Raw genomic sequence first — 12424 nt, 5'->3', positions numbered from 1 at the left:
AGACATAGTTAACAGATCCTCTCCTATGCTTCCATAAAAATATCATAAAATGACAATCACTAAATTGTATTTTAGTTAGCTGTGTATGTGCCTATCTCCAGCTAAATTTCAAACTCCCTCAATGCAAGTACAGCACGTTATTCATATTTATTTATACTCTCCATATACTAGGGTAAGACCTTAGTAAATATCTGTTAAATGAGTTTGTTTTTCCAATATCAGTGCTCACTTTGGAATTTAAAAACACACTAATGGCCTTACATATGAACAATAAAACCAGTTTTGATAACTGTCTTTCTAAAATGCTTGTCCTAAAAGCAATAATGATCTAATGAAGCATACTAATAAAAAAAGGAGATGAATATATCAAAGTATAATCCTCAAGGTTATATGAATGTAAAAAGTGAAGTTTGTATTGAACAGAGCATTGTAAACTACCCATAATCCTGCTTGGTTTAGTTGTTCTGTGACAGTTAAAATTCTGAAAGTTTAAGAAATGTTGAATTAGAATTAAGAAACAAATCCAATAACAGACCTGCTAAAAGATTAAGCTACAGTTCTTTCTAATGATAAGAATATACTGTAGCAGCATTATCTAATACTTTTGGAACAACAAGAATAGTACACATAATGATCCTAACAGCTGATTATTTATTATTATGTACTGAGCACTGTTGTAAGGACTTCACATGTTATCAATTCACTTATTCCTCACAAAAACCTAATCATCATCATAATTTTACAGTTGAAAAAATAAAAATGATAGCTCCTTTCAATTAGTAAAGTTTCTCATTGCTAAATGACTTCTATCACTGCTTCAAACACAGTCATTTTGGGTTTCCACCATATTCTTTTTTTTTCCACCATAGATTCTTCTGAGGTTTTCACTTCAACCTATTGCTGAAGTTACCCAATAAACAAAGAAAAGTTATGAGATTAGTTATCACTTGCCCTAAAATGGCTGTATCCTTACTTTTCACTTAAGAAAGTTTACATGCAGTAGCTAGTAAAAATTATTCTAAGATCCAATTATAAAATGTATACAATCAATAATATTCTATTTAATTATTTTCCAACATATACTGATATGATGAACTGATAATTTATTAAATTCAAATAATCTATTTTACATTTTTATTTTTGTCAAATCCAGTGTGGGTCACTGAATTTCACACTTGCGTTGAAAATTAGAATGGCATTAGATTAAACATAATATACTATACAGATCAGGTGTTCTACACCTACAGTTTAGGTCTTCCTTCATTAAAATTTATACATGGCTAAATTTCACATAAAGCTAGTAAAATTATTTAATAGTTTTCTTCTCAATATCTTCGTGTCCTTACATATTTGTAGGTCCTAATTAAAAGTTTAAGTAAAGAGAATGTAGGTCATTTATTTACAGTATAACACTATACTCCTGGACATTCTGGGCCTAAAACTCAGAATTTATGCATTCAGTTTACAGACTTTTGCTGAGTGTCCCTGATCTGATTCTCTAAGGGTGTCCTCAATCCCCACAACTCTGAGCTCTAAGAACCTGGCTGATCAGGAGCAGAAAGCAAAATCTAAAAGATCCCAAAGTGGCAAATCTCATGTGGAAAATGCTGCATGTATACACATAAATCCTCAAAAAAATTTAATATTACACTGAGAGATAGGAATAGTAAGAAGTACTTTAAATGAGCTATGAGAAATAATTAGAACACAGGCTCTTCAACACTGCTTTATCAATTTTCCAACTTTATTAAAACTGTCCTTTGTAGCAGAGCAACATAATCATATAGGCCTTAGACAAAGTTTACTAAAGACTTTTTCATCCAAGTTTAAAAAACACTCTACTTCACTATCAGGTAAAAATAAACAATCTCACTTAAAGACAGTAATATTGAAATAGAGATTAAATTACAGGCATATCTTGGAGATACTGCAGGTTCAGTTCCAGGCCACTGCAATAAAGCAAATATCTCAATAAAGCAAGTCACATGAATTTTTTGGTTTCCCGGTGTATATAAAAGTTATGTTTAGACTAAAAAACGCTAACCATCACCTGACAACTCAGGGCTGCCACAAACCTTCAATCTGTTTAAAACAAACAAACAAAAAAACACATTATCTGAGAAACACAATAAAGCAAAAAAGTGCAGAAAAACAAGATATGCTTACATCAGAATAGGAACACACAGTTAAACATTAGTGGAGCTACATATACAACCAAGAATTCTGACTTCTAACCAACATCAAAAGTAAGTGAATACATCAAGTTGTTTTTTTTTTCTTTTTTCTTTTTTTGGCTGCGCCAGGCAGCATGCAGGATCTTAGTTCCCTGACCAGGGATCAAACCCATGTCCCCTGCAATGGAAGCATGGAGTCCTAACCACCAGACCACTAGGGAATTCCCAACATCAAGATTTTTTAATTCACAAGTTAAAAGCTAATTCCCTGGCGGTCCAGTGGTTAGGACTCCACGCTTTCACTGAGGAGGGTGCAGGTTCAATCCCTGGTCAGGGAACTTAGATCCTGCAAGCCGTACAGTGCAGCCAAAAAAAAAAAAAAAAGCTTATCTGGTCAACAGCAATTTATCCATTTCACAAATAATAACTATTTGTTGTTTTAGGGCTCCAGAACTTTCAGAAGTGAAACTAAGAAATAGTGAATATCAACATTTAATTAGTATAATAATTTTATCTTATGCTAGGTTCCCTTTACTTACCCTCCCTCATGTCCCTTCCCCTTCAATGTAATAAAGGGTTGAAACTAAAACCGTTCTGACTATAATAAGTAAAGCAACAAAAATTTGCCTTGCATGGTTATAGAAACCTTTATTTTATATAATACACTGAAGAGGTTGAGGAAAGAAAAAAAGAGTCTCACCTTCAATGTGATATCACAGAGTTCTCCATTTTCATAAAACTGAAGAAGAGAACCATGAAAATCTTTCCAAGCTTCATTTGCTTCAAAGATAAAGGAGTCTTCTCCATCACCATCACCAAGTGAAGATCTGTTCTTTACTTGCTGGTGCTGTTGCCTCTTCCCCTTTGTGAAGCGATTCCTAGCTTGTTTTGCATTTACAGATTCTGAAGCCATTTGTAACACTCTTCTTTTAATACAGCTCTCTTCTCAAACATCCCATTTATTCTTTTGTAAAGGACGGGGAAAAGGTAGATGGGGAGAAGGTAGATGCAGTCCACTAAACTTCAGACATTTTTCAAAACCTACTCAACTGTCATTGTCCAGTTAGCTGAGACTGAAAAAAAATAACAAAACACACATAAAACAATCACTCAAAAAATGATTACTAGAAATTATAGTTTACCAATACCGTATATGTAAAATGACCATATAAATCACTGTTGAAAGAACAGGTGACTTTGTATTTTTACACTAAATGTCACATAAGCCACCTCAGCTAATTGTATCAGTGAAGGGACTCCTTTAAAATCTAATTGGAAAATTGTGGGAAGATGGTGGAGTAGAAGCACAAGGAATCTGTCTCCCCACATAGACAACAACTGCACTGACAGAATCTGTCTGACGTAACTGTTTTGAAACTCTGGAGTCGGCTGAAGGATTACAACTTCCAGAAGACTTAGTCAGTAAATTACAGTTGACTTTGGTCAATGTCAGCTCTGTGTACAGTAGCAGCTGCCCACCCTCAGCCATGTGGCAAGCAGCTGTGCATGTGTTTCTGGAGCAGCTTGCACAGAGTTTGCAGAAGCCACAGTAGGCACGAAGGACTCTACCCTCTGAATATCAGGGATCTCTCCTCTGATTGCTCACTACTGTTTCTGATCACAGAGGTGCAGACAAAGAGGTGGCCAGCCACTGTTATTGCACCTCCTCCCACTGTTGCAGGCCCCTCTCTCTCATCTGAAGTGACCAGGATATTTTAAAGGCTGGTGCCCTTTACCGCTGCATTTTTCACTATTTCCCCTTTTGGAAGTAAGACACTAAAGACTAAGACATTAAAAAACAACTGCATATACAAGGAAAATCAGAAAGTGACCATGCATGCCCAGGAAAAGGCTCAGAAAAGACCTGAGAAGACTTTAAGTTTAAACCTCAAGCTGATCTTCATCATAAAGACAGCCCACAACAATTAAAAAAAAAAAAAAAGCCAAACAACAAAAAAAACAACAAGCCTTAAGGAATAGGGAAAAATCTGATTTTCAGAGTTACCACATTATTAGACTCAAACATCTAGTATTTAACAACCAAAAAAATCACAAGGCATACAAAGAAACAGAAAAGTATGGCCTATTCAAGGGGAAAAATAAATCAACAGAAACTGTCTCTGTCTAGTAAAAATGCCATTAGTTCTTTTTCAAAGACTTTAAAAAGACTGTCTTGAAGATGTTCAAAGAACTAAAGGAAGATGTGAACAAAGTCATTTGTGTTAACAAAATGGAACTATCAATAGAGAAACAGAAAACCTAAAAAGGAACCACAGAGAGATTCTGGAACTGTAATATTAATAACTGAAATTAAAAATTCATTAGAGGGGGGCTTCCCTAGTGGCACAGTGGTTAAGAATCCGCCTGCCAATGCAGGGGACACAGGTTCAAGCCCTGGTCTGGGAAGATCTCACATGTCATGGAGCAACTAAGCCTGTGCACCACAACTACTGAGCCTACGCTCTAGAGCCCACTAGCCACAACTACTGAAGCCCACACGCCTAGAGCCTGTGCTCCGCAACAAGAGAAGCCACCGCAATGAGATGCCCATGCACCACAACAAAGAGTAGACCCCGCTCGCCACAACTAGAGAAAGCCCACGTGCAGCAATGAAGACCCAATGCAGCCAAAAATAAATAAATAAATGTAAAAAAAAAATCATTAGAGGGATTTGAAGGCAGATCTGGGCAGGTAGAAAAATGATTTAGCAAAGTTGAAGCTAAGACAATGAAAATTATCAAGTCTGACAGACAAAGATTGAAGAAACATAAACAGCACCTAAGGGACCTGGGGGACACCATCAAACAGATCAACATACATATCATGAGAGTCCTAGAAGGATAAAAGACAGAGAAGAGGGCAGAGAGAATATCTGAAGAAATACTGGCTGAAAACTTCCCAAATTTAATGAAATACATGAACATAAACATCCAAGAGACTCCAAAAAATATGACCTCAAAGAGACCCACACCAAGACATATTATAATCAAACTCCCAAAAAGCTAAAGAGAGAATCTTGAAAACAAGAAGAGAAGTGAATCATCACATACCAGTGATCTCAATAAGATTATCAGCAGATTTCTCATCAGAAACTTTGGAGGCCAAAAGACAATGGGCGGATATGTTAAAAGTACTAAAAGACAAAATGTGTCAATGAAGGATCTATATCCAGAAAAACTGTCCTTCAAAAGTGAGAGAGAAAGTAAGACACACCCAGATAAACAAAAGCTGAGGGAGTTCATGATCACTAGACCTGGTCTGCAACTCAAGGGAGACCTACAAGATGAAAGAGATGAAAGAACACTAGACAGTAACTCAAAGCTACATGAATATAAAAGTAAATACATGGGTAAGTAGAAAAGCTAGTATTATTGTAACAGTGGTTTGTAACTGTACTTTTTATATTTGAGAGACAAATACATTTTTACAGAATTATTAATGTAAAAAGCTAGTTTTACTGTAATTTTGCTTTGTTACACCAAATCACGTTTCCTACATAATTTAGGAGAATACTTAAAATAATAAGTAAAAAATAAAACTTAAATAAAATTTAAATTAAACGATTTTAATAATTTGAATTTTTAGTTCATGTTTTTAGGCACACAATGTATAAAGATGCAATTTTGTGACATCAACAACTGAAAAGGGTAGAGATGAAACTGTAAAGAAGCAGAGTTTTTGTTATTGAAGCTAAGCTAGTATAAATTCAAATTAGAGTATTATAATTTTAGGATGTTAAATGTAATCCTCATGATAACCACAAAGAAAATGCCTATAGAGTATACACATAAGAAAATAAGAAAGGAACTTAAACATTTCACTACAAAAAAAGATCAGCTAAACACAAAACAAGACAGTAATACAGGAAATGAGGCTCAAAAAGCTCTAAGGCACATAGGAAACAAATAGCACAATACCAGAAATAAGTCCTTCCTAATCAGTAATTACTACAAACATCAATGAATTAATAAACACTCCAATCAAAAGACGGAGATTGGCAGAATGAATAAAAACACATGATCCAATTATATGCTGTCTACACAAGACTCATTTGAGATCCAAAAACACAACCAGGTTGAAATGAAAAGGATTGAAAAAAATATTCCATGCAAACAGTAACCAAAAAAAGAGCCGAAGTGGCTACACTAGTATCAGACAAAAATAAGATTTTAAATAAAAAATGTTACAAGAAACAAAAAAGGACAGTATATATTAATAAAAGGTTCAATACAGCAAGAATATACAATTATAAACATTTACATATATAATGGCAAGTCATGAAAACATATGGAGCAAAAACTAAGAAATGAAAGGAGAAACAGACAGTTCTACAATAATAGTTGGAGACTTCAATAGCCTACTCACAATAATGAACAAAACAACCAGACATAAGTATGGAAACAGAGGACTTAACACAATAAACCAACTAGATCTAACAGACATACACAGAACACTACCCAACAACAGCAGAATACACATTCTTCTCAAGTGCATGCACATGGGACGTTTTCCAGGAGAGACGACATATTAGGCCACAAATTAAGACTCAATAGATTTTAAAAGATAGATATACCAAGTATCTTCTCTAACCACAACACAATGAAGTTAGAAATCAATAACAAAAAAGAAAACCGAAAAATTTACAAAATTGTGGAAATTAACACAATTTTAGACAACTGATGGATCAAAGAAGAAATCACAGAGAAATTAGAAAATACTTAGAGACAAATGAAAACAAAAACACAACATACTAAAACATGAGATGCAGTGAAAGCTAAGCTAATTTCCCACTAAGGGGGAAATTTACAGTTTTAAACACATGAAAAAAAAAATCAAATCAACAACCTAACTTTAAAACCTCAGGAACTAGAAAAAAGACGAATAAACTAAACCCAAATCTAGCAGAAGGAAGTAAATAATAAAGGTTTGAGCAAAGAGAAATTAAACAGAGAAGACAAAAACAATAGAGGAAAGTCAATCAAGCCAAAAGTTGGTTCTCCGAAAAGATCAACAAAATTGACAAAACTTCAGCTAGACAGACTACGAAAAAAAGAGAGGGACTTCCCTGGTGGTGCAGTGGCTAAGAACACGCCTGCCAAGGAAGGGGACATGAGTTCAATCCCTGGTCTGGGAAGATCCCACATGCCATGGAGCAACTAAGCCCATGTGTCACAACTACTGAGCCTGCGTTCTAGAGCCCGCGGGACACAGCTACTGAGCCCTTGTGCCGCAACTACTGAAGCCTGTGCGTCTAGAGCCCGTGCTCCGCAAAAAGAGAAGCCACCGTAATGAGAAGCCAATGCATCGCAACAAAGAGTAGCCCCTGCTCGCCGCAACTAGAGAAAGCCCCACGCAGCAATGAAGACCCAACACCGCCAAAGATAAATAAAATTGAAAAAAAAAGAAGGGCTTCCCTGGTGGCGCAGCGGTTGAGAGTCCGCCTGCCGATGCAGGGGACATGGGTTCGTGCCCCAGTCCAGGAGGATCCCACATGCCGCGGAGCGGCTGGGCCCGTGAGCCATGGCTGCTGGGCCTGCGCATCCGGAGCCTGTGCTCTGCAACGGGAGAGGCCACAACAGTGAGAGCCCCGTGTACCGTGAAAAAAAGAAAAAAGAGATAAGCCTCAAATCACTATATTCAGAAATGAAAATGGGGACATTACTACTGATTCTAAAGAAATAAAAAGAACTATAAGAGAAAATTATGAACTGTTCATCAACAAATTGGATAACCTAGATGAAAAGGACAAGTTCCTAGAAACACAAAACCTATTAAGACTAAATCACAAAGAAATAGAAAATCTGAATAGACCTATAACTTGTAAAGAGATTGTATCAGTAATCAAAAATCTCCCAACAGTTTCAGTTGGAGCGCAGGGAGAGGACTGCGGTTGCGGCTTGAACATAGCCTTAAGGGGTTAGTGCACCACGGCTAGCCTAGCCGGGAGGGAATCCGGGGAAAAGTCTGCACCTGCCGAAGAGGCAAGAGACTTTTTCTTCCCTCTTTGTTTCCTGGTGCGCGAGGAGAGGGTTCTAAGAGCGCTGCTTAAAGGAACTCCGGAGACGAGTGAGAGCCGCGGCTAAAAGCGCGAACCCCAGAGATAGGCGCGAGCCGCGGCTAAAAGCGCGGACCCTAGAGACTGGCGCGAGCCATGGCTAAAAGCGCGGACCCCAGAGACGGGCGCGAGCCGCGGCTAAAACCACGGACCCCAGGGACGGGCGGGAGATGCTAAGGCTGCTGCTGCCGCCACCAAGGGGCTGTGTGCGAGCACAGGTCACTATCCACACCCCTCTTCCGCGGAGCCTGTGCAGCCCGCCACTGCCAGGTTCCTGGGATCCAGGGACAACTTCCCCGGGAGAACGCACGGCGCACCTCAGGCTGGTGCAACGTCACGCCGGCCTCTGCCGCCGCAGGACCGCCCCGCACGCAGTGCCCCTCCCTCCCCCCGGCCTGAGTGTGCCAGAGCCCCCGAATCAGCCGCTCCTTTAACCCCGTCCTGTCTGAGCGAAGAACAGACGCCCTCCAGCGACCTACACGCAGAGGCAGGGCCAAATCCAAAGCTGAGCCCCTGTGAGCTGTGAGAACAAAGAAGAGAAAGGGAAATCTCTCCCAGCAGCCTCAGAAACAGCGGATTAAAGCTCCACAATCAACCTGATGTACCTGCATCTGTGGAATACATGAAAAGACAATGAGTCATCCCAAATTGAGGAGGTGGGCTTCGAGAGCAAGATCTATGATTGTTTCCCCTTTTCCTCTTTTTGTGAATGTGTATGTGTATGCTTCTGTGTGAGATCTTGTCTGTATAGTTTTGCTTCCACCATTTGTCCTAGGCTTCTATCCGTCCTTTTTTTTTTCTTAATAATTAATTTTAATAACTTTAATATACTTTTCCTTCCTTCCTTCCTTCCTTCCTTCCTTCCTTCCTTCCTTCCTTCCCTCCCTCCCTCCCTCCTTTAGACAACAAATCATCCCAAATTGAGGAGGTGGTCTCTGAGAGCAAGATTTATGATTTTTTCCCCTTTACCTCTTTTTGTGAGGGTGTATGTGTATGCTTCTGTGTAAGATTCTGTCTGTATAGCTTTGCTTCCAACATCTGTCCTAAGGTTCTATCCGTCCCTTTTTTTTTCTAAATAAGTATTTTTTAATTCAATAACTTTATTATACTTTATTTTATTTTACTGTATCTTCTTTCTTTCTGTCTTTTTTCCTTCTTTCCCTCCTTCCTTCCTCCCTCCCTCCCTCCTTTCTTTCCTTCTTGCCTTCTTTACTTCTTTGCCTCTCTCTTTCTTTCTTCCTTCCTTCCCTCCTTCCTTTCTTTCTTCATACTTCTACTAATTCTCTCTACTTTTTCTCCCTTTTATTCTGAGCCGTGTGGATGAAAGGCTCTTGGTGCTCCAGCCAGGAGTCAGGGCTCTGCCTCTGAGGTAGGAGAGCCAACTTCAGGACACTGGTCAACAAGAGACCTCCCAGCTCCACATAATATCAAACGGCGAAAATCTCCCAGAGACCTCCATCTTAACACCAGCACCCAGCTTCACTCAACAACCAGCAAGCTACAGTGCTGGACAACCTATGCCAACTAGCAAGACAGGAACACAACCCCATCCATTAGCAGAGAGGCTGCCTAAAATCATAATAAGACCACAGACACCCCAAAACACACCACCAGGCATGAACCTGCCCACTAGAGAGACAAGATCCAGCCTCATCCACCACAACACAGGCACTAGTCCCCTCCACCAGGAAGCCTACACAACCCACTGAACCAACCTTAGCCACTGGAGACAGACATCAAAAACAGCGGGAACTACAAACCTGCAGCCTGCAAAAAGGAGACCCCAAACACAGTAAGATAAGCAAAATGAGAAGACAGAAAAACACACAGCAGATGAAGGAGCAACATAAAAATGCACCAGACCTGACAAATGAAGAGGAAATAGGCAGTCTACCTGAAACAGAATTCAGAATAATGATAGTAACGATGATCTGAAATCTTGGAAATAGAATAGACAAAATGCAAGAAACAGTTAAGAAGGACCTAGAAGAAATAAAGATGAAACAAGCAATGATGAACAACACAATAAATGTGGGAAAGGAAATAGTTAACCAAGTCCAGGAAGCACAGAGTCTCCCATACAGGATACATCCAAGGAGAAATACGCCAAGACATATTAATCAAACTGTCAAAATTTAAATACAAAGAAAGCATATTAAAAGCAGCAAGGGAAAAACAACAAATTACACACAAGGGAATTCCCATAAGGTTAACAGCTGATCTCTCAGCAGAAACCCTACAAGCCAGAAGGGAGTGGCAGGACATATTCAAAGTGATGAAGGAGAAAAACCTGCAACCAAGACTACTCTACCCAGCAAGGATCTCATTCAGATTCAATGAAGAAATTAAAAACTTTACAGACAAGCAAAAGCTGAGAGAGTTCAGCACTACCAAACCAGCTTTACAACAAATGCTAAAGGAACTTCTCTAGACAAGAAACACAAGAGAAGGAAAAGACCTATAATAACGAACCCAAAACAATTTAGAAAATGGGAATAGGAACATACATATCGATAATTACCTTAAATGTAAATGGACTAAATGCTCCCACCAAAAGACACAGATTGGCTGAATGGATACAAAAACAAGACCCATATATATGCTGTCTACAAGAGACCCACTTCAGACCTAGAGACACATACAGACTGAAAGTAAGGGGATGGAAAAAGATAATCCATGCAAGTGGAAACCAAAGAAAGCTGGAGTAGCAATTCTCATATCAGACAAAATAGACTTTAAAATAAGGACTATTAGAAGAGACAAAGAAGGACACTACATAATGATCAAGGGATCGATCCAAGAAGAAGATATAACAATTGTAAATATTTATGTACCCAACATAGGAGCACCTCAATACATGAGGCAAATACTAACAGCCATAAAAGGGGAAATCGACAGTAACACATTCATAGTAGGGGAATTTAACACCCCACTTTCACCCATGGACAGATCATCCAAAATGAAAATAAATAAGGAAACACAAGCTTTAAATGATACATTAAACAAGATGGACTTAACTGATAGTTATAGGACACTCCATCCAAAAACAACAGAATACACATTTTTCTCAAGTGCTCATGGAACATTCTCCAGGATAGATCATATCTTGGGTCACAAATCAAGCCTTGGTAAACTTAAGAAACTTGAAATTGTATCAAGTATCTTTTCCGACCACAACACCATGAGACTAGATATCAATTACAGGAAAAGATCTGTAAAAAATACAAACACATGGAGGCTAAACAATACACTATTTAATAATGAAGTGATCACTGAAGAAATCAAAGAGGAAATAAAAAAATACCTAGAAACAAATGACAATGGAGACACAACGACCCAAAACCTATGGGAGGCAGCAAAAGCAGTTCTAAGGCGTATGTTTATAGCAATACAAGCCCACGTTAAGAAGCAGGAAACATCTCGAATGAACAACCTAACCTTGCACCTCAAGCAATTAGAGAAAGAAGAACAAAAAACCCCAAAGCCAGCAGAAGGAAAGAAATCATAAAAATCAGATCAGAAATAAATGAAAAAGAAATGAAGGAAACGATAGCAAAGATCAATAAAACTAAAAGCTGGTTCTTTGAGAAGGTAAACAAAATAGATAAACCACTAGCCAGACTCATCAAGAAAAAAAGGAAGAAGACTCAAATCAATAGAATTAGAAATGAAAAAGGAGAAGTAACAACTGACACTGCAGAAATAAAAAAGATCACGAGAGATTATTACAAGCAACTCTATGCCAATAAAATGGACAATCTAGAAGAAATGGACAAATTCTTAGAAATGCACAACCTGCCAAGACTGAATCAGGAAGAAACAGAAAATATGAACAGACCAATCACAAGCACTGAAATTGACGCTGTGCTTAAAAATCTTCCAACAAACAAAAGCTCAGGACCAGATGGCTTCACAGGCAAATTCTATCAAACATTTAGAGAAGAGCTAACACCTATCCTTCTCAAACTCTTCCAAAATATAGCAGAGGGAGGACCACTCCCAAATTCCTTCTTACGAGGCCACCATCACCTTGATACCAAAACCAGACAAGGATGTCACAAAGAAAGAAAACTACAGGCCATTATCACTGATGAACATAGATGCAAAAATCCTCAACAAAATACTAGCAAACAGAATCCAACAGCACATTAAAAGGATCATAAACCATGATCAAGTGGGGTTTATTCCAGGAATG

General features: G+C 38.4%; 1 protein-coding gene across 6 annotated transcripts in view; it reads right to left on the bottom strand.

The window, feature by feature from the left end:
- KLHL8 (kelch like family member 8) overlaps positions 1-12424 on the bottom strand; it is a 59557-nt gene that overhangs the window by 25544 nt on the left and 21589 nt on the right. For all 6 annotated transcript variants that reach the window (XM_060147844.1, XM_060147842.1, XM_060147840.1 and 3 more), the window contains one exon: positions 2875-3247. In XM_060147844.1, coding sequence (XP_060003827.1) covers positions 2875-3087 — 213 coding nt within the window. In that variant the 5' untranslated portion in view covers positions 3088-3247. The remainder of the gene's footprint in view (positions 1-2874; positions 3248-12424) is intronic.

This window comes from Lagenorhynchus albirostris, chromosome 4 (assembly GCF_949774975.1).
Source record: "Lagenorhynchus albirostris chromosome 4, mLagAlb1.1, whole genome shotgun sequence".
Lineage (NCBI taxonomy): Eukaryota > Metazoa > Chordata > Mammalia > Artiodactyla > Delphinidae > Lagenorhynchus > Lagenorhynchus albirostris.
Note: the sequence above shows the minus strand (reverse complement) of the source record. Positions and strands in the feature narration are given on the sequence as shown.